Source organism: Oryzias melastigma, linkage group LG24, assembly GCF_002922805.2.
Source record: "Oryzias melastigma strain HK-1 linkage group LG24, ASM292280v2, whole genome shotgun sequence".
NCBI classification, from domain to species: Eukaryota; Metazoa; Chordata; class Actinopteri; order Beloniformes; family Adrianichthyidae; genus Oryzias; species Oryzias melastigma.
Genome location: NC_050535.1, coordinates 18850281 through 18869909, shown reverse-complemented (window position 1 = coordinate 18869909; position 19629 = coordinate 18850281). Strand labels below are relative to the sequence as shown.

At 38.4% G+C, this 19629-nt stretch overlaps 1 protein-coding gene across 1 annotated transcript in view; it reads left to right on the top strand.

Moving 5' to 3' along the window:
* man1a1 (mannosidase, alpha, class 1A, member 1) overlaps positions 1 to 19629 on the top strand; it is a 128043-nt gene that overhangs the window by 28666 nt on the left and 79748 nt on the right. Inside the window, exon 2 of the mRNA XM_024290774.2 lies at positions 1024 to 1120. Coding sequence (XP_024146542.1) covers positions 1024 to 1120 — 97 coding nt within the window. The remainder of the gene's footprint in view (positions 1 to 1023; positions 1121 to 19629) is intronic.

Sequence of the window (19629 nt, the reverse complement as noted above, 5' to 3'; positions counted from 1 at the left end):
AAAATGTTTTTGTTGGCCTCCTGCTCGAGCACATTTTGTGATCTGTTCATGACATGCAGACGTCTAGTGGAGTATTTATCCAGAATAATAAGATTGAAATATAAAGCGCTGATCATAATAAGACTAAATGAAATATCTGATACTGATCGGGGGACGACATTCAGTATTGATCGAGTCGATTAGTCGACTAATCGTCGCAGCACTAATTACCACACACAATAGTACTTTTCTATTTTAGAGAGCCTCAAGGGAACTACAAGACACACCGCACTCCTCTCAGGATGCAGCCATTCCTCCGCGGGCCTCACAACCCAACAACACTCAACACTTGTACGGGTGCATCTGTGTGCAGGTCAAGCTAAAGAATAAATGTTGAACTAAAATCATTTGATGTTTTTATCTTTAAATAGAATTCCATACATTTTTTCAGTTAATACCAAAGATTCCTCTGATAAAATCATAAATTTTTAATGAAGGTAATAAAAGTCTTTCTTTCAGGAGGCAATTTTTGTCTGAAAGTGGGATGAATATATCAGGAACTTCATATAAAATAGAAAAAAGGAGAATCATTTTTCTTGGTTTCATTTCATTCTAATTAGATCTTTGATGCTCAAAACCTTCAAACCGGTTTGTGACCAAAGATTCTGAATCTTTGCTGGTTTTTATGCAGAACTTTTTCATAGTAAACACGGCGTTTTTAAAGGAACCCCTGTGGGTAAAACAAAGTAATGAAATTTGGTGTTATGTTCCACATTGTTGAAGTCGACGCTGCCGGGGAAAAATCTTCAATAACAGGCTTACATGTGTTTAGATATAGACTCAGAAAAAAACTCTATTAAGGTGCTTGTATGTAATAAAACGCAGGATTCTAACATTGCTTCATCTGTGTTGGCTTTGTGGAGTCTAAGTGTTTGGTTTGAGGGATTCACATGGCAGTGCACTGCAGTAAAGTTTATTTTTGCTGCGAGCTCCCCCTCCTCCAGTCTGATGGTTTGACCGTCTGCATTTTTCTCCTCCCGACAGATGATGAAGCACGCGTGGGACAGCTACAGGCGCTACTCCTGGGGTTCAAATGAGCTCAGACCCGTCTCCAAGCAAGGCCACTCCAGCAATCTATTTGGTAAGAGAAAGGCCGTCTGGCGACTCCCCCCCTCCCACCTGCAACCGAATCGACCATCGCTCCAAATGTCAGCTCTATTCTGCATTCAAATGTTGCAGTTTCTGGATCTTTTTTGTCATTTCTTTGCGGCGTAACAGCAGCCGCTCCTGCTGTGTTGTGCTGCATTTGTTCTGCTGCGCTAACGGGCCATCTCACTGCAGCTTCCTGAAATAGCATCAAGCAGACAGGAAGAGTTTGAACGACATGCATGGTGGGACCTAAATGTATGCTGCAGATAGAACCCAACACGCTGCAGTCTACACACTCAGCCACCGCGTGTTCTGGCTTTGAAGGGTTTTTATATGCAGCTTGTTGCTAACCCTGTTATTTTTAGGCTCACATGCCACTTCCTCCTTTCTGAAGAAACAGTGTTTACAGCTTGATATCGCAGGAGTTACTTTCTAAACATTGGTGAAAACCACAAAGTAACACTACAGATGTGTTCAGGTTTTAAAGCTCCTAGATACAAAGTTTTTTCAGACACACGGAAACATTTTCACACTTTTTCTCTTGTTTAACCCTAGTGCTCTCTTATGGGGTCCAGATGACCCCACCCTTATATTGAAGTGTGATTCCTCCCATGACAAAAGTGGACAGGATTTCATGTCTGATTTAGACAACAGTGAAGATAAAAAATCCTCAGAAAAATTTTAATGTAAACAATCCGAGGATAGCACAAGGGTTACACTCTCAAAGTTCAAACCTTCATAGAAGAATGTGTCCAGGTTTAACGAATGCAAACAAAGATCTGATCGGAGATTTATGTAGATCTGGCAACCTGAACGCATTCTATAGAGGAGATGCAGCAGGGAGGACATTGATTGATCATGATCCTCAGCCAATCAGGACACAGAACACAATGTGCTGTTAAAAAAGACCGACAGAATTTCTCTGGAAAAATCTGTGAAACAACAAGACCACAAAAGGTCAATCACAACACAATGAGGGACTGTAGTACCTGTGCTTCCTGTAACCCAACATTCTTTCTACTGCTGTAACTTTTCAACCATTTACACTTGTGCTGGGTGATTTGATGATGCATATCGTGTGGGCGATTTCTATTCTATCGTTTCTATTGTTTTTCTTTCTTTATTTTTAGCACTGAACTTTAGTGCGAAAATACATTTTCCTACTAAGATTCTCTTTTAAAAAATATTTCTCATTTTTAATGATTCAGAAACATGTTACAGGGAAAAATAAAGCCAGAAAAAAATAAGTAATGACATTTATGTCAAGTTTTTCAGAGAATAACAGAATATACACTTTATTGTGGTAAATCATGATATAAATCGTTATTGTGACATAAAATAATTTATATCTTATAGTGCTGCCACAAACGATTATTTTAATAGTCGACTAATCACTGATTATTTTTTCCGATTAGTCGACTAATCGGGTCATTTACAAATTAGACGTAAAGCACACATATTAACCATCATTAGCTTTAAACTAACTAAAAACTAGATATATAGCATTACCTGTGATAATGTTAGAGTGAATGCTACAATCTGAATTTGGCCGCTGAAGCTGCTAGTGCTGATTGCTGAAGATGCTGGAATTGATAGCTAAAAATGCTGAAGTTCATCCTGAAGACACTATAAAGTATTAGTTAAACTCCGAATTAGCCTAAAAAACTTAAAAAAGCCTAAATTATCCAAAATAACTAGCATGCAGCTGAAATATGAGGTAAACTCTAACATAGCCTAAAAAACAAAAACAAAAAAGCCTAAATTAGCTAAAATAGCTAGCATGAAGTTGAAATATAAGCTAAGCTCCAAAATAGCCAAAAAAAAAAAAAAAACTTAATAAATGCCTAAATATTCCAAAAAGCTAGAATACTGCCATTGTAACTTTCAACTTTTCTACATTCTGACTCCATATAATATAAAGTAACGACTAATCGACTGTTAAATTAGTGGACTATTTTAATAGTCAATTAGTCATCGATTAGTGGACTGATCATAGCAGCCCTAATATCGTACAATTTTAACCTTGTCGCCTAGCACTAATTTACGCAATTAATGTAATTCCTATGGATTCTGAAGTGCAGAAAAGCAGCTTTGCACTGATATGCTACACTTTATGTTAGTAAGTAGTGAAATTCTCACCATATCTTTCCAAGCTAATAAAAGGTAGTCCTAAAATGGGCTGTGCATTTAATACAGTAATAAAAGCGTCTCCTAAAGTAATAAAGAGCAGCCCTCCGTCACTTCGCTGACCTGTGGTTCAGTTAAAAGACGTGGAAGTCATTATGTCACTCCTGGAGAGCTGGTGGAACAGGTGACGGAGGGTTCCCTGGGTGGGGTGTTTGCATTCAGTTGCTCAGCAACCTTAAGCAAATGCTTCTGTAGACACAGTTGGGCTGAATGTGAGAAGAGTGTCATCAAGATTTCCTCACATGGAGTGGAGTGTGTACATATTTATGTGTGTGTTTACTCAGTAGTATACTAGTGTATATATATATATATATATATATTTAAATATTCAAAAAATACCACATTTTCTCTGCTCTTAGTCCTATTATAGTCTTAGGCCACATTCACAGCTTTAAGTGGATGGACAGTAGTACTCATTGGTGTTGGTGGGTCTTCTGTCTGAAACCCTCCGCCTTTAGTTTTCAGCAGTTGGTCCAATCCTGCGGCTGACCAGAACACATCTGGAGATGCTCCGTCTCCTCTGGTCAGTCGGTTCCTCCAGGAGGAAAGCATCTTGGTCTCAGATAAAAAGCTTCCCCGTCAGCTTGTTCTTCTGGAGTGTTAACTCCTGTAACTCATCAGACAGAGTCGTATTTCATCCATGCAGCGACTGAGTCGTACTGGCGAGTCTTCGTCTGCCCACTTTCAAAGTCTTGCATGTTTCCAGAGCTGGTTTCAGGTGCAGTCCTGTTGTATATAAAAAAGAAGACTTCCGCATCTCTCGTCATTTTCCCCGCCATCTCCCTGTCTTTTAAGGCCGCCGCTCAGCTGTGGCTGATCTTGACTCGCCCACCAGAACAGGTACATCTTTGTTTTAAATTCAGAGGAGGTCTGATCCTGTTATGTCTGCACAGTTTGCCAACAGGCACAGCCTGCACTTGCAACCACGCGGCGTTAATGAGACGTGGAGCAAAAATGCTGAAAAACAAGCCGACTGCTGGGAACCGGCCCACACTGATCCAGTCAGGAAACCACAAAGGCTGCTGCAGGTTCAGGTCTCTGACTGGAATCATTAGTATTTACCAATTACAAAATTAGCTTTAATAGGTGGATATAACAATGGAGTTTGTGAAAACATGTACACTTACACGGTTATGGGGGACGGAGCCCTCAGCCTTAGGGGGTCCATCAGTATTGTGCAAAATGTTGCTGGTTACTCCTAAGTAACACACACTCTTTGACATACTGTGAATCTTGAGTGTTTGAGGCATCATCATCAATCGGTGCTTTATGTCACAGAGAAAGGCAGCTTTGCACTGAAATGCAGCACTTTATCAAATCCACTGATTTATGTTAATTGTGTAAACACTTCACTGCTTTAAAGTGCTTCATATCGGCGCAAAACAGTTTTTCTCCTCTTCAGAATTCACTGAAATTACGTTAATGTCATAAAATAGGGATGGAAAGGATTCAATTCGAATCACCGTTTTAAAGTCACGATTTCGATTTTGGCACACACACACTCACAGGAGCGTGCACACAGGAGCACGCACACACTCACAGGCGCACACACACACTCACAGCGAGCCTGCATGGAGAAATGTCATAAACTCTGCATTTCTACATTTAGATACAGGCTGTGACAAACCGATTTTTTTATTTTCTGCAACGATGAACATGTTGACAAGTTTAAATTAGTTAATCGTTACATCCTTATCATAAACAATTGAATACGTTTACTGTATCTCCAGTGTTAAAGTGTTAATAAACTAAAAAGTTATTCGCCACACTTTAACAAATTATTCAAATCAACTTTCTCCTTTATGCCAGTTGTGTTTTGCACAAAAATAAAGAAAATGTTTTGTTTACTTCTCATAAAATATGGATGTTAGCATAGAGATGTCCTGCAGTCTCATCTGTGTTATTTCAGAGAAAAGTTTTGAGGACATCAAGGTGAAACCTTTGGAGTCTCCAGTCAGATGTTTTAAAAAATTGACTTCTTTTCATTTTTTGACACTTTCCTTTGTCGGCTCGCTGACATTCAGGCTAAAACTTGATACCATCCCTAAATGTAGTCCAGGCCCCGCGATGGACTTCCTGCCAAAGGCTGAGTGTAAAGCCAGAAGACCGGCGATGTCTCCTGAGACACGTTGGCTTTGCAGAAGGTTATCTGGTCTGACCTGGAGGCAGGGCTTTAAAAGACGGCGGCGTGAATGGCAGCCTTCAGCGCGCACGCCGCCAGGTGTTAGTGACGGATGCTTTTGTTTTGTTGGCTGTCTCCGGCGCCCGTCTCTGTGGCGTGTCAGGCCTCCGCGTGGCTTTGCTAAGATTTATTTCTGCTCTCTCCTTTATCTCGCTGCCTGAAGTGATGCTGGTGCTTCTATCTCCTCTGTCTGTTCTTGTGTACAAAGACCAAAACATACTTTTGTGTTTTTCTACAGATTTAGCTGCTTTTTATCACAGAGCAAAATGTTTGTCCATTGTCTGAGCTGAGCTGATGTAAGGCAGCAGAAAAAACTAAAATCTTTGAGAACTTTGTGTTTAAAAGATTGAGAAAGATCTGATGGTTGCACCATGAGAAAACAGAAAGTTTTTACTGCTAAAGATCTTTCAGTCTGTTTTGAATTCAGTTTGTTGAAGTAGTTACTGCTAATAATGATGAGTTCAAAGAAAAATGTTCGTAATCAACTCTGGTAATCAATAGCCTAGGGTTTTCTTTACCATCTAACCCTCATTACGTCTGGATGTGATGGTAGATTGCAGACCATTAAAAATAAATAAAATATATATATATAGACAGTGGAATAAAAGGATGCAGTCAGCCACCAATTGTGGAAGATTTCTCACTTAGAAAGATGAGAGAGGCCTGTAATTGTCATCAGTTATACCTCAACTATGAGAAGAAAATCCAGAAAATCACATTGTCTGATTTTTAAAGAATTGATTTGTTATTTGGTCAATAGCAAAAGTTCATCTCAATACTTTGTTATATAGCCTTTGTTGGTAATGGTAGCAGTCAAACTTCTTCTGTAAGTCTTCACAAGGTTTTCTCAAACTGTTGCTGTTTTTTGGTCCATTCCTCCACACAGATCTCCTCTAGAACAGTGATGTTTTGGTCCATTCCTCCATCAGATCTCGTCTAGAGCAGTGATGATTTGGTCCATTCCTCCACATAGATCTCCTCTAGAGCAGTGATGATTTGGTCCATTCCTCCATGCAGATCTCCTCTAGAGCAGTGATGTTTCGGTCCATTCCTCCATGCAGATCTCCTCTAGAGCAGTGATGTTTCGGTCCATTCCTCCATGCAGATCTCCTCTAGAGCAGTGATGTTTTATCCATTCCTCCATGGAGATCTCCTCTAGAGCAGTGATGATTTGGTCCATTCCTCCACATAGATCTCCTCTAGAGCAGTGATGTTTTGGTCCATTCCTCCATGGAGATCTCCTCTAGAGCAGTGATGATTTGGTCCATTCCTCCATGCAGATCTCCTCTAGAACAGTGATGTTTTGGTTCATTCCTCCATGGAGATCTCCTCTAGAACAGTGATGTTTTGGTTCATTCCTCCATGGAGATCTCCTCTAGAGCAGTGATGTTTTGGTTCATTCCTCCATGGAGATCTCCTCTAGAGCAGTGATGTTTTGGTCCATTCCTCCATGGAGATCTCCTCTAGAGCAGTGATGTTTTGGTCCATTCCTCCACATAGATCTCCTCTAGAGCAGTGATGTTTTGGGGCTGTCTCTGGACAACACAGACTTTCAACTCTCTCCATTAATACAGGTAACGAGTGGAGGACAGAGGATCCTCTCACAGAAGAAGTTGCAGGTCTTTCCTGTTTGTAGGTGACCAAATACTCCTTTTCCACCAAATAAGTTCTTTAAAAATCAGACAAGGTGATTTTTTTTCCCCTTATTTTCTCTCTCATAGTTGAGGCATATCTACAATGCAAATGACACGCCTCTCTTTTTTTTTTTAATGGGGAAAACTTGCACAATTGGCGGCTGACTGAATGCTTTTTTTGCCCCACTGTAAATGTTAATTAACCTCTACCATTCTAAAAATTGAACAAGTATAGAGAAACACACCTTTGAAATGTTGGAACACGCCCACGACAGTGGAAACAATTTTTCACAGTGTACGCTCATATGGCAAAAAAAGAAAATCACGATTTTTTTCAATTTTATTTCACAATTTCGATTTTATCACTATTTCTTTAAAATAAATTCACATTGACAAAAATGGAATTATAATGATTTTTGTTGAAAAAAGTAAACACATTTTGAACAAATATTTATATTCTAATTTTAATTTCAAATATATTAAAAGAAAACACACAGGGAGGGGGAGGAGCAGCTTGGATTTAAAGTCACAGGCAGTCAACAAGCTTTTGCCTTCTCGGTCTTGCAGCTTTACGTAGAAGATCGTGATAAAACAATCTCTCAAAAATGACACATTGTCAATTATGGAGATCGTAAGACGATTTTATATCATCATATTGCCCACCCCTACCCTCTTTTATTGTGGGAGTTGTATTCTAAAAAAAATAGTTCAATAGAAAAATCCACAAAGAAGTCAACTTTATTATTTTACAATAATTGAATTTTTTTCACATCACACTTTACGCACTTTTCTTAGACAGATGTAATATTTAAAAACTTTCCTCTCTTGTTTCAAACCTTCATAGAAAAAAAAAAATAAGTCCATTACTAAAGTACCCCTAACCATGCCTGACAAAAGTCCTGATTCAACTCCATGTTTTCACTTAGGGCTATGTTGAGCAGTTTTAGGTTGGTATAGACATTTTTGAGTTTGTAGGGGTGCAGCACTTCAGAGGTACACCGCTAACAATTGAATATAAGCTCAAATTTTATTTGCTTGGGCATTAAAAAAAAAATCAGTTGTACCTTTGTACAAAAACCTTTAGTATCAAATCAAAAAGGTACAAAACTGTTGGAGCCTGCGTGTAAGTACCATATATTTGGACCAAAAGGCTCATTAAGCAATCATAGCGGCTCTATAGGGTGTGACTACACTCCCCAGAAGGCCCAGAGCAGGGAGGAGGGCCAAAATCCAAAACACACCCTAGGTCGTGGGCCGAACAGGATAAACTTTTATTGAACACACTAAAACAAAATTTACAAAACTTTAAAAATGAAACTTTTTAACGTAACTATGAATAAAAATACGAAGGAATATTATTCCAAAATAAATTAACTTAAACCTTAAATAACTTTCAATGTTTTACTCTCCATAAAAATTATGTTTGTCAAAATTATACAAGTTAGAAATAAGTGCAAGATAACATTGAGACATTAATAACAATAAAATAAAATGATCTGGAGGGCCGGATAGAATCACCAGGAGGGCCGGATCCGGCCCCAGGGCCTTGACTTTCACACATGTGGCCAAGAGGGACTAAGAGGCAGCAGACGATTGTTCAGAGAAGTTTTTCATGTGAACGGTGCTGTAAGTTGTATTTTCAAATTCACTTTATTATATTAAAGCACAGTATGTATCACTCCACCAGGCTCCTGCCTACAGTACCCATAATGCTCCAAAAGTCCAAGAGTTGTGGCTTTATAGTTTGAGTCGGACTAAAACATTTGTACAGATTTGAGTGCCATGTTACACAGAAAATCAATCCCAGCTCAAAAAACATAACCAGAATTCTCGCATATGGTGCGGCAGATTATTGTAAATTGTAGGACGGTCCCAAAAAAAAAAATACAGTACATTTATTTTTGTAAAGATGAGCAGTTAAAAATGCGACAAATGGAAACTGATTCCATGTAATTGTGTAAGTACAGTCAGAAATGATGGTTGATTGATGTAGGAAGTGGCTTATTTACAGATGAAGCCCCCCCACCCCCCTACAAAGAGTATTTGTATCTGTATTTTGGGGGGCAATGATGTCCTTCAGTCATTTGATTCAGTTCCTGTCTGCTGGCAGCCTATGAGCTCCAAACATAACCGGAGCCGTGTCTTCTGGGTGTTTTCGGGTGTTTTCACCACACCTTTGTCCCAAACTGCCACCTCACCTCCCTCTCTGGATGGTGTGTCTGCAAAATCAGCCTCTGTAATTGAAATGGATAGAGTCGTTCTGCCGCCACCGCCTTCCCTCGGGTTGCGGCGTCGGCGTGAGGACGTGTCTTTGGATGTGTTACCCCTGCCGTGGCAACTCTCCTCCCCTTGGGTTTGATTTAACATTTTGAATCTGAGCCGAACAACAAGGCCGGTCTCCAGGGCTTTGTGGGACGTCTGCGCCGACGCCGCCCGTCCCGTCATTGGCTGTGTGTTAATGAAAACACACCTCATCCCTGCAAATACCCTGCAAGATTACAGTGGCTCCAACATGTGCGCCGAGCCTCCCGCTTTGTCGCGTTGTGACAGCTCTGCTCCCACTCCTTCCGTTCTGCATCGGTTTCTCTCTAACCTTGACAAAAACTGTTGACTCTTGAATATCTGGCAGCTGGAGCAGGAGGTTAACACGCTCTCGGATGTGTGCGCGTCCACGCTCTCTGCCTGCAATAACGCGATTAGTCCGAGGCTTAGCCATCATTTTTCCTCCCCTCCCCTCTGTGACCTCTCAAAAAAAACAAAGTTGGGCGTCCATGGCGAGATGGTTGTTGGCGTAAATGAGATCAGCAGCAGGGCGGAGGGTGTCGGGATCAGACTTCAGCGTTTGGGATTAGGCCTGGCGTTTGCATAAGGCGGGGATAAGGAACACTGTAGAGGCAGCAGCAGAAGGGAGGAGTCCAGGTCAATGAGGGAATATGTTTAAGAGCTCTTTCTTTCACTAAATATCCTCAGCCCTCTTGATGCTGTCAGCCTCTGAAGGCTGCTTAGTCACCGAGTCCTTGCAGTGTTTGTTCTCCTCCACATAAAAAACCCTCTTATGTTTGAGCTAAATCGTGTTGTCACCGCCCAAATATTTCTAGAAAAATGGTTTACTGGCAAGATTGTGAAAGAAATCTGATTTTTCTTGTTTTATTGGAAAAAACATAACTTTTTTTTTGATACAGCTTCAATTCCAACACAAAACAAACATATTTAGTGATGCATGATAGTTTATTTTTATGACCCATATCTGATAATTTACTAATTTTTTTTATCCAATGCTGATCGTCAACTTTTTAAAAAACTGTAAATACTTGATAAAAAAATATTTGTAAGTTCTAAGTAACTGTGTATATCTCGATTTAATCCAGTACATTTACTGCACTATTGAAACCTGCAAAGAAACTGAATAAAAGTTTCTAGAAACACATTCTTTTTTCTAGGGCTGGGTATCAATAACAATTTCCAACATTTCAATTCGATTACAAGAGCCTGGATCGATTCAATAATCAATTTCATAATCAATTTAATTTTAAATTTAAGACAATTTACACATTTAGACACATTTATTTACTAATACATTAAAAATTTACTATATGTTTTGAATATATTTATATTAATCTGATCGGGACCGCGGGATCGCCGCGGTAAAATGTATTAGTGAAATTAATATCATGGATTCTCTAAAGGAGAAGTTCTAACTAAAATGTTCAGATCATTAACATTGTAAACATTGTTCTGCTTCTCCTGGAGGAGGTTTCAGTTTGGACACTAGGTGGCGATCACGCTATAGAAGTACACTTTATTCCAGAAGAGGAAGACAATATGAGCAAAAACTGTGTTTTAGATCACAAATAGTTACTATAGTATCTTTTATTTCCTTAAAAGAGTTGAGAAAATTCATGTCTGAGTTTATAAAGATGTTCATTTAGTCAGCAATGTATGTTTAGGTCAACCGAGCGTTAGCATTAGCCGTCCTATGGGAAATTCTATTAAGCGACAACATCAAGCTAGCGGACTTTAGTAGTATGTGGTTTATGAATCTAATATTGATCCATTAAGCCTTAATCAGTTCAAATCGATTCAATAACTTGATCAACCCAGCCCTATTTTTTTCTGCTTTCCACTTGTTCTCTGGATGACTGCTAACGTTAGCACCTACAGCAGCTTTTGTATTCTTTCCAATAGGGGCACAGCTGATCCCTGTGTGGGCCCGCCCCTGCTGCTGACCCCCCAGAGAATGAAAAGCTGGTGGAGGGACGCTGCGTTTGGTTGTAGCTTCAATTAGCTACAACAGCAAGCCGCTTCATCTGTGAGCTGCACCAACAAACCAATTCCTTCGTCAAAGCTTTTCCTAAAGGCTCATTTTTGAAGGAAGCGTGTCTCATGTCAGCATGCTAGTGAGTATTTCTGTTGTTGAGAGTGAATTAACGGTCAGCGCCGTCTGAAGTGCTCCTCCCTGCTTGGAGAGAAAAGGCTAGATTGAGTAAACAATCATCTAAAGGGCACCTAAATTGAAGACAATTGGACTTCATTTCTGAAGTCTCCTACTTTCTAAAGGCTTCATCAGCTCTAAATGGCAGCTGAGACTTTAAGAACTCAAGTTTAGAACCAATAAAGCCGTTTGACCGAGAATGAAGATGAGATCTGCCTTCATCTGCCTTCAGTTTCAGCTTTTTTAAAAGTTAAAAGTAGGATCTCTGATGTGGTTGTGCACTCATTGCTTTTTATGTTGCCAATTTAAAGTATTAGTCTCATCGTTATGATGATATATTTTTTAACTTTTTCATGTGCAAAATCAACAATCCAGACAAACACACTCTGTAAAGCCAATACAAAACACAAACTAAACTTTCAAATAAAATCAAAACAAGCTCTTGTGTTTGGTTACACTATGTAAAGGATCAAATGTAAACACTAAAATACACTTGTAATGTTAGGTTATAAGTGTTTGCAGATCGTGTGGTTAAACAACGGCTTCATTTTGGTACAATTTAAAGGCTGTTTTACAGCTTTGTTTTTGACCATTTTGATGTCATTCAACTCCTACCTTCCCAAACATGGACAGATAGCGCCTGTAGTCCTACACGCTCGTGGAACCACTCCTGCCTGATTTCCTGTAAAGAAAAAAAAAAACAAAAAAAAAACAAAACAGAAGCATGTGTGTGATTGGCGACTTTTCTATTGGCCCCACCCTGTTACCATTGTTAGGACAGTACTGGTGCCATAACTGGATCTGTGTATTATTCCATCATTTTCCATCATTCTATCATTTTAGCATTTTTTAAGTAAAATGACCAAAAAAAATAAATATAGTTATTACATACAGTAGAAAATATAGTTATCATTTTCTAAACTATTATAGAGAAACAGTTAAATTCTCAATTTTCCCTTTAAAGTATTCAATCGAAAACGGAACAAACAGACAAAGAACTTTTAAATTCAATATTTTAAGATTTCTGACACCAAACTACTTCCGCTTCACCCATAATGAACCTTTAAATTCATTATATGAGTTCCTCTTTTTGTGTTGTCCCCACCCTGTGATCAAACACTTTTCTTACAAAATGAATTTTGTGAGCCCTAAATTCGGCCTGTGGGCCAAATTTGGCCTACCAAGTCATTTTTTTGTAGTTTGTTTTAGCTTGCTCTTGTTTTTCAATTAAAATGGCCAGTGATGCTTTGCTGCTAAAGACAAAAACAAATGTTACTTTTTATTCTATATTGAATTGAATTGAATTGAATTGAATGCCTTTATTGTCATTGCAGTTACAATGAAATTTCAGAATATGGAGTATATACATTTCGGAGTATATAGAATATGTGTTACCTTAATGAATGCAGAATCAAAATAAATACATTAAACCATATTCTTTTTTTTTCTTCTTTTATTTCATGTCATGCAAATAAATATTGTATTTGGCCCACGAACCGGAGTCACATTTAGATTTTGGCCCTTTGAGTAAAAAAGTTTGGCACCCCTGATTTAAACGTTATGTGTTTGTTTCACTTTCGATTTTTTAAAAATGGGAACATCAAAAATGATTGTTTTACTGCAGTAGATTAGAAATTGATGAATATATGAAGCAGTCCGTTTTCCCTTTTTAGTTTAACTTTGAAGAGCGAATGATACGCGGGTATTTCCAGATTTTTTTTTCCCCCTTGAATGTTAACTTTCATACGGCGCGCAGGAGACGCTCCACAAGCGCACAGTCCTCCACGAGGTGGCAGAGCTAGTCTTAGGAGCGTAACACCTGGTTCATACTGGACGCGGAAGCGCCGCATAGCGGTCTGGAGCAGAGGTCGCTTCCATTCGGCGCCCTTGTCAGCCTATGGTGTGGTTCACACCAGACGCGGAGCGCCGTGGTCCTCCGCTGAAGGCTCGTACTGTGTAGCGGATTGTTTTGGCGTCTGGTCTATTTTGTGCGTGAGCCGCGAGCGATCTGCGTCAATTCTGACAGGAAGTTACATCAAGATACATGAGAAAATCTGGTTTATTTTGAAAATAACACCAATCTTTCATAATAAAACACAACGATGGTCCAGTGTGGACAAGGCATACGGATCCTTTCAGAGGCGAGCAGCAGAGGTCAAAGGAGCGTAAGAATACTCAACCGAGCGTGGAGTAGAGGTTTCACCAGCGCAGGAGTAGAAGAGCGGGCTTGGAGACTGTCTGTGGGAGACTTTTGGTGGAAAAATAACGTTAAAAAGGGACACGCTCCGCTAGATTTACCAGTCAAGGATCAATCAAAAGAATACACCACTATTTGGGCACTTTTATTTTAAGATATACAAAAAAATTATTTAAAAAAAACTATTGAAGTTCAGCATGTAATCACCAGGATGCTTGACTGTGAGATAAATCTAACCACTAGACTAATTGTTTCTATTGTAAGTAGCTTCATGAAGTAGTTGTGCTTTTTTCTCAAGCCTCTGATTAGCATCAACGAGTAGTTCCTTTACATTTGTTTTTAAAGGAGCTTCAATTTGAAATTTAATTGTTGTAGCTGGTAGTTTCCTCATACATTTTATTTATTTATTTATTTATTTTTGCTAAAAAGTGTATTCACAAATTCATATATACTTATTTTAGTTTTTTTTTTATTATTGTATTGATTTAAAATAAAACTGATTATTGTCTGGTTGTTTGGTCATTTCCTGTTTTATTTAACGAGTCCTACATGTGTAATAAAGGGTAACTTAAGAATCTTTGAAATGGTTCATGAAAAAGGCAGAATTTTCTGAGCTAACTTAAGCCAAATATTTTTTTTATGTTGTGAGGATCTTGAAATTAGATAAGATAAGATAAGACTTTGGGTCCCCGTTTGGAGGTAAATGAAAGAAAGCTGTTAAAAAAAAATCCTTAGATACCAAACGTGTGAAACCCGCCGTATGATCGATTCATCGTCCCGGTGTGAGAGTCGTGCTGTCGTAGATCCGTCTTTATTGTGTGAGCGGAGCCGTAACCTAAGTTCCAGACTTCAGCAGAGGAGTTCAGACTGACCCGGAACCGAATCTTTCAGAGTCTTCTCCTAAAAAAAGAAAACAACCCTTTACTCTCACATAACTGTGAAATCTGTTTTATCGATTCGAGACAAAAGACCAATTTAGATGACGAGATGAAGGAAGAGAAGATTAAACATTTTCAGGTGTTCACTTGTTGCAGCATTGCAAAGATTGCTCTAAATGAGCAGACGAATGCGTTTTAGTGAAACAATAGAAGCTGGAGATAAAAGATAGATGGTTTCCTTAGCAGAAGACGAGTGGATGTTGAGAGAGGAGCAACAGGATGGATTGTGTTTTACAGGAATAGAAGGAAAGCGTCAGTTAATGACTTTTGGACCCTCGGTCTCCCATTTTTCTGCCTCCCCTCCCTGCGATCTATCCTTCCTCTGCGTCTCAGAACAGAGAGGTAAGGATTCTTTTCTTTCGGGGACATGAGCTCGGTCCATTTTTCATTTCTCCACCCATTTCTTCCGTCTTTGTTCTGCTTTATTGTTCATGTAGCTTGTGATAGTAGATGTGCATCTGGAGGGTTTTTCAGAAAAGGCCAAAAAAATTGTTCATTTTGTCTGGATACTTGTGTATTTCATCATATTCAAAGAAGTTGTTTAGAGCTTCAAAACACCTTTACAGTCTTCTCTCAGTCCACCTCTGATTCATGACAAACGGAGAACAGTGGGTGTGAACGCTGCTGTCTGTGAATTTGTGCAAAGAGCTCCGACAAATGTAAGAATTCTCTGCTGAAAGCCTCATGAAGCCGGCTCCGCTCCCATCTGCCACTCTTCATAAAAGCAATCTCAGCGTCTCTCATCATCCGCCTCGTAGACGTCGCCCTCTGCTGAGCCATCTGCTCCCTCCCCATGCTGGAGTCTGTCGCAACATCCTCCGCGCCGTGTTCGTCGCCTGCGAGATCATCAGACTTTACTCTCCAACCTCCTGGAGCTTTGTCTCACAGTGCTACCATATGGACATGAAACGGAAGCTAACGGAAAGCAGATTTCACCGAAGCCTGGCTTCACATCGACACTGTTGACCCGATCGTTTCATGCAGATCGCCACAAACTCGTCGACAGAAGTCAGCGCTCCTTTAAAGTTCAACCAGGTTCTTTAGACATTATACGTCCCAGTGTAAAGCCGTAGACACAACTGTCCTTGTTAGGGCTGGGTATTGATTATCATTTCCAGAACTGATTCTGTTCGATTCTGATTTTTTTTTATTCTTCAATTCAATTCAATTTGAGTTTACACAATTATACACATTTGTTTATAATCTACTATATGTTTTGAATATATTTATATTAATCTGATCCAGTTGACATACTGTAAATGTATCAGTGAAATAATGAGATTGTTAATATCATCCAGTGTTACATGGATTCTCTAAAGGAGAAGTTCTAACTAAAATGTTCAGATCATTAACATTGGAAACATTGTTCTGCTTCTCCTGGAGGAGGTTTCAGTTTGGACACTAGGTGGCGATCGCGCTATAGCATTACACCTTATTCCAGAAGAAGAAGAAGAAAGTATGAGCAAAAAACAGTTTTAGATCTGTGGTCCCCAACCACCGGGCTGCGGAAGAACTAATAAATTATACTGTTTTTTTTTTTTTTATTAGTCGGAAATCTTTTATTTTGAATTTTGACTGGATTCTCTTGATTAGCTTGAGCTCTAAACGCAGTCTGGCGGTGTGTAACTCAAGAAACGTTGCATGTGGAACCTCTCTTTGCAAATGGAAAAGAGCAGACGGAATAACAAGTGACTCCCACACACCGTACCTGTTTGCATAGAAATATGACTTTCATGAACACATCTCATTTTTTGAATCCTCAAACAAGCTCATCCATTCAGGTGAACAGTTCAGAGAAGTTGTGAGCGCGATTCATGCAAATACTTCCATAGAAAAAAAAAGGAGAGTTGCACGGCGCGTGCAAGTAAGCGCATGCAGGGGGAGGGGCCACAGTCGCAGTCGGGAGTTCTTCTGTTTTGGAAAAAATGTTTTTGTGTCAAAATGTTTCTCTAGCTTCAAAGTAGTCTGATTCCTTTCCTATTGAGCTTCAATAATCGATTTGTTGTTTACAGATGATCTTATAATAGTAAAATAAACTCGTTTTAACCACAAGACAGTAGACCAATAGGACCGACTTTTCTCCACCAAAGTGCATTTTTAAGTAAAGACAAGATCTTAATACCTGCTTAACTTTTATTGAGAACAAAAAAAATTCTGACATAAAAATATTTTGTTTGCATTCTCACCATGATAGTAAGCAATAATAGCATTTAATTTAGAAATAGTTCCTTATTTGGTGTCATTAAGCATTTATAATGTTTTTTTGTCTCAATTGATTAGCATTATTATCATTTAAAATACCTTTTTTTTTACTCTGTTGGTAATATTTAGCCTTCACTCAAACATCACGAGTTATTCACTAAATTTTCTAACAGTTAATTAGCATTATTACTCGACCTTCTTCCATGAATTTATCTACAGTTCAGCAAATATGAAATCCAGGAGTCAGTTTAGTATAATTATCACTTATTGCTCAGCCTCCTCCAGCTTCTATTCCCTTTTCACAGCCATATAAATCTTTTTCCTACAAATTACCATATACCAGAACCCGATACGGCATTATTAACATTTCTTAGTAGTTCTGAGCTTCTTCTCAGTCACTCCTTCCCTCCATTGTTCAGCTGCTACTGCTAAAAATGTCTGTCTGCATGCTGTCAAAGTCAGAGCTGCTTCAAATAAACATTTCTAGCTTTTTTTTCATGCTAATGCATAAACCAGGACTCCGTTTCTATTTTTGACTATTTTTTAATCTTTAAAGATTGTGTTTCATTAAATTATAATAAAAGCATTTTTTCTACTTTTTGTCACTGCTGTCAGCTTTGTGTCGCATGATTCATGTGAGGAGAAGGTGACAGGAAGCTGACAGTGCAAAAGGAAGCATTCTGATGAACAATGGGACGCACTTTCCCTTCTGAAAAGTGGGTTTTTATGGCCTCAATGCTTTAAGGAGCTGGAACTGACCTCTGTTGGCTTTTTTTACCCTTGTGATCTCTTATGGGGTCCAGATGACCCCTCCCTTATTGTGTGAATGCTTAGTAAGCATATAGTGATTCTCCTGCTTTTTTCCATATGTTTTTCTGCACGTAGAAATTCTATTTCAGCAATCTTAGTATCAAAATGTTGAGCTTTTTGGTATTTATGAACTAAAGGTTCAACTAAAGGTTTTGAAATATTGACCAAAATGTGCCCCATAGGAAATGATTGAGAAAGTCTTAAAATTTCAAAATTTTAAGTAGATTAGCACCAAGCCTTTAAATATTTTCATGGGCTTTGTTTTCATCTTTTAAAGTAATTTTAAAAAATTGAATTTACCTAATATTTTAACAACATGCTAATGTTTGTGGCTAATTTTTTAACTACTGGGGTTTTGATTCTTATTTAGAGTTTAGCTTCTATTTTATGCTCAGGCTAATGTTTTTTTTAATGTTTTTGACTAATTTAGTTTACTGAGGAATTTTGGACAATTTTTAAGTTTATCTAGTATTTAAGCAATGTGCTAGCTTTTTTGGCTAATTTGCCATCTACTTTCATTTTTTTATTCTAATTCGGAGTTTAACTCATATTTTAGCTACATGCTAACGTTTTTGGCTAATTTGCTGAGTTTTTTATAGGCTAATTTAGGGTTTAGCTTCTATTTTAGCAACAGGCTAATCTTTTTGACTAATTTATTCTACTGAGGAATTTAAGGCTATTTTGTTGTTAAGCTGGTATTTACGCAATGCGATAGCTTTTTTTGTCTAATTTGCCATCTACTGTAGTTTTTGTTTTAATTCTAATATGGAGTTTAACTCATATTTTAGCTACATGCTAACATTTTTGGCTAATTTGTTATGGACTTAGGTTTTTATAGCTAATTTTGAGTTTTGCTTCGATTTTAGCAACAGGCTAATGTTTTTGACTAATTTAGTTTACTGAGGAATTTTGGGCTATTTTTGGAGTTTAGCTAGTGCTTAAGCAACAAAGTAGCTTTTTTTTGGCTAATTTAGAGTTCAGCTCATTTTTAAGCAACAGCCTAAATATTTGTGCAAAACTGGCATGTACTAGGGATTTTTAAGCCATTTTACTACCAATTTTTTAGAAATTTTGGTCAACTTCAGCATTCTTTTATAAAGAAAGAAAGAAATTTTGCTGAAGAACTCTTCAGCAAAATTTCCAGTTTTTCAGCAAATGTATCATTTTGCTAATAGCTTTTGCATTTTCAGCAATTTATTTATTTATTTAACATTTGCAAAAAAAAAACAAAAAAACAATGGGAGGATAAGCCCCTTGAGATGACACATCTCGTTTCCGAGGGGTTCCTCTTTAAACAGATAACTCAAATAAAGACAGAGTATCGTGAACTAGACAAAACAAAAGTACAATGAAGATTACCGTCAGCAATTAAAGTAAATTGTGTCACCATTTTCAGCTAAAAGCTTCAGCATCTTCAGCAACTACTTTCAGCAAAAAGCATTCATCCTAGCATTATCGCAGGTAATGCAACTTTACTATACTACTCTTCTAGTATTGATGCGTGATCCCTCCCATGACAAAGGTGGACAGGATTTTAAGTCTGCCACGGACACCAGTGAAAATAAAAAATAATCAAGGAAAAAAAAAAAAGGTTCTGCACTCTGTCTTGTGGGTTCCAGATGACCCCACTTTCAATGTAAACATGCCGAGGATAGCACAAGGGTTATAGGAAGTTAAAGTTAAAGTTTTGTTCTTAGTCTGCTCTTTCTGCTCTACTTCCTGTTTCTGTTCCTCTTCTCTGCTGTGTAATCACGTCTGTTTAGCTCCAGTCAACGACAGTGTTTTTGCTTCCTGTTTTCTCCTTTTGTTTCCACACATTCAGAATTCTTTCATCCATCAAGAACAAAACAATTGCAGCAAATATGGAAGCATTACACAAATAAAATGTCTAAAGCATGAGCTTTTCACCGCTCACAATA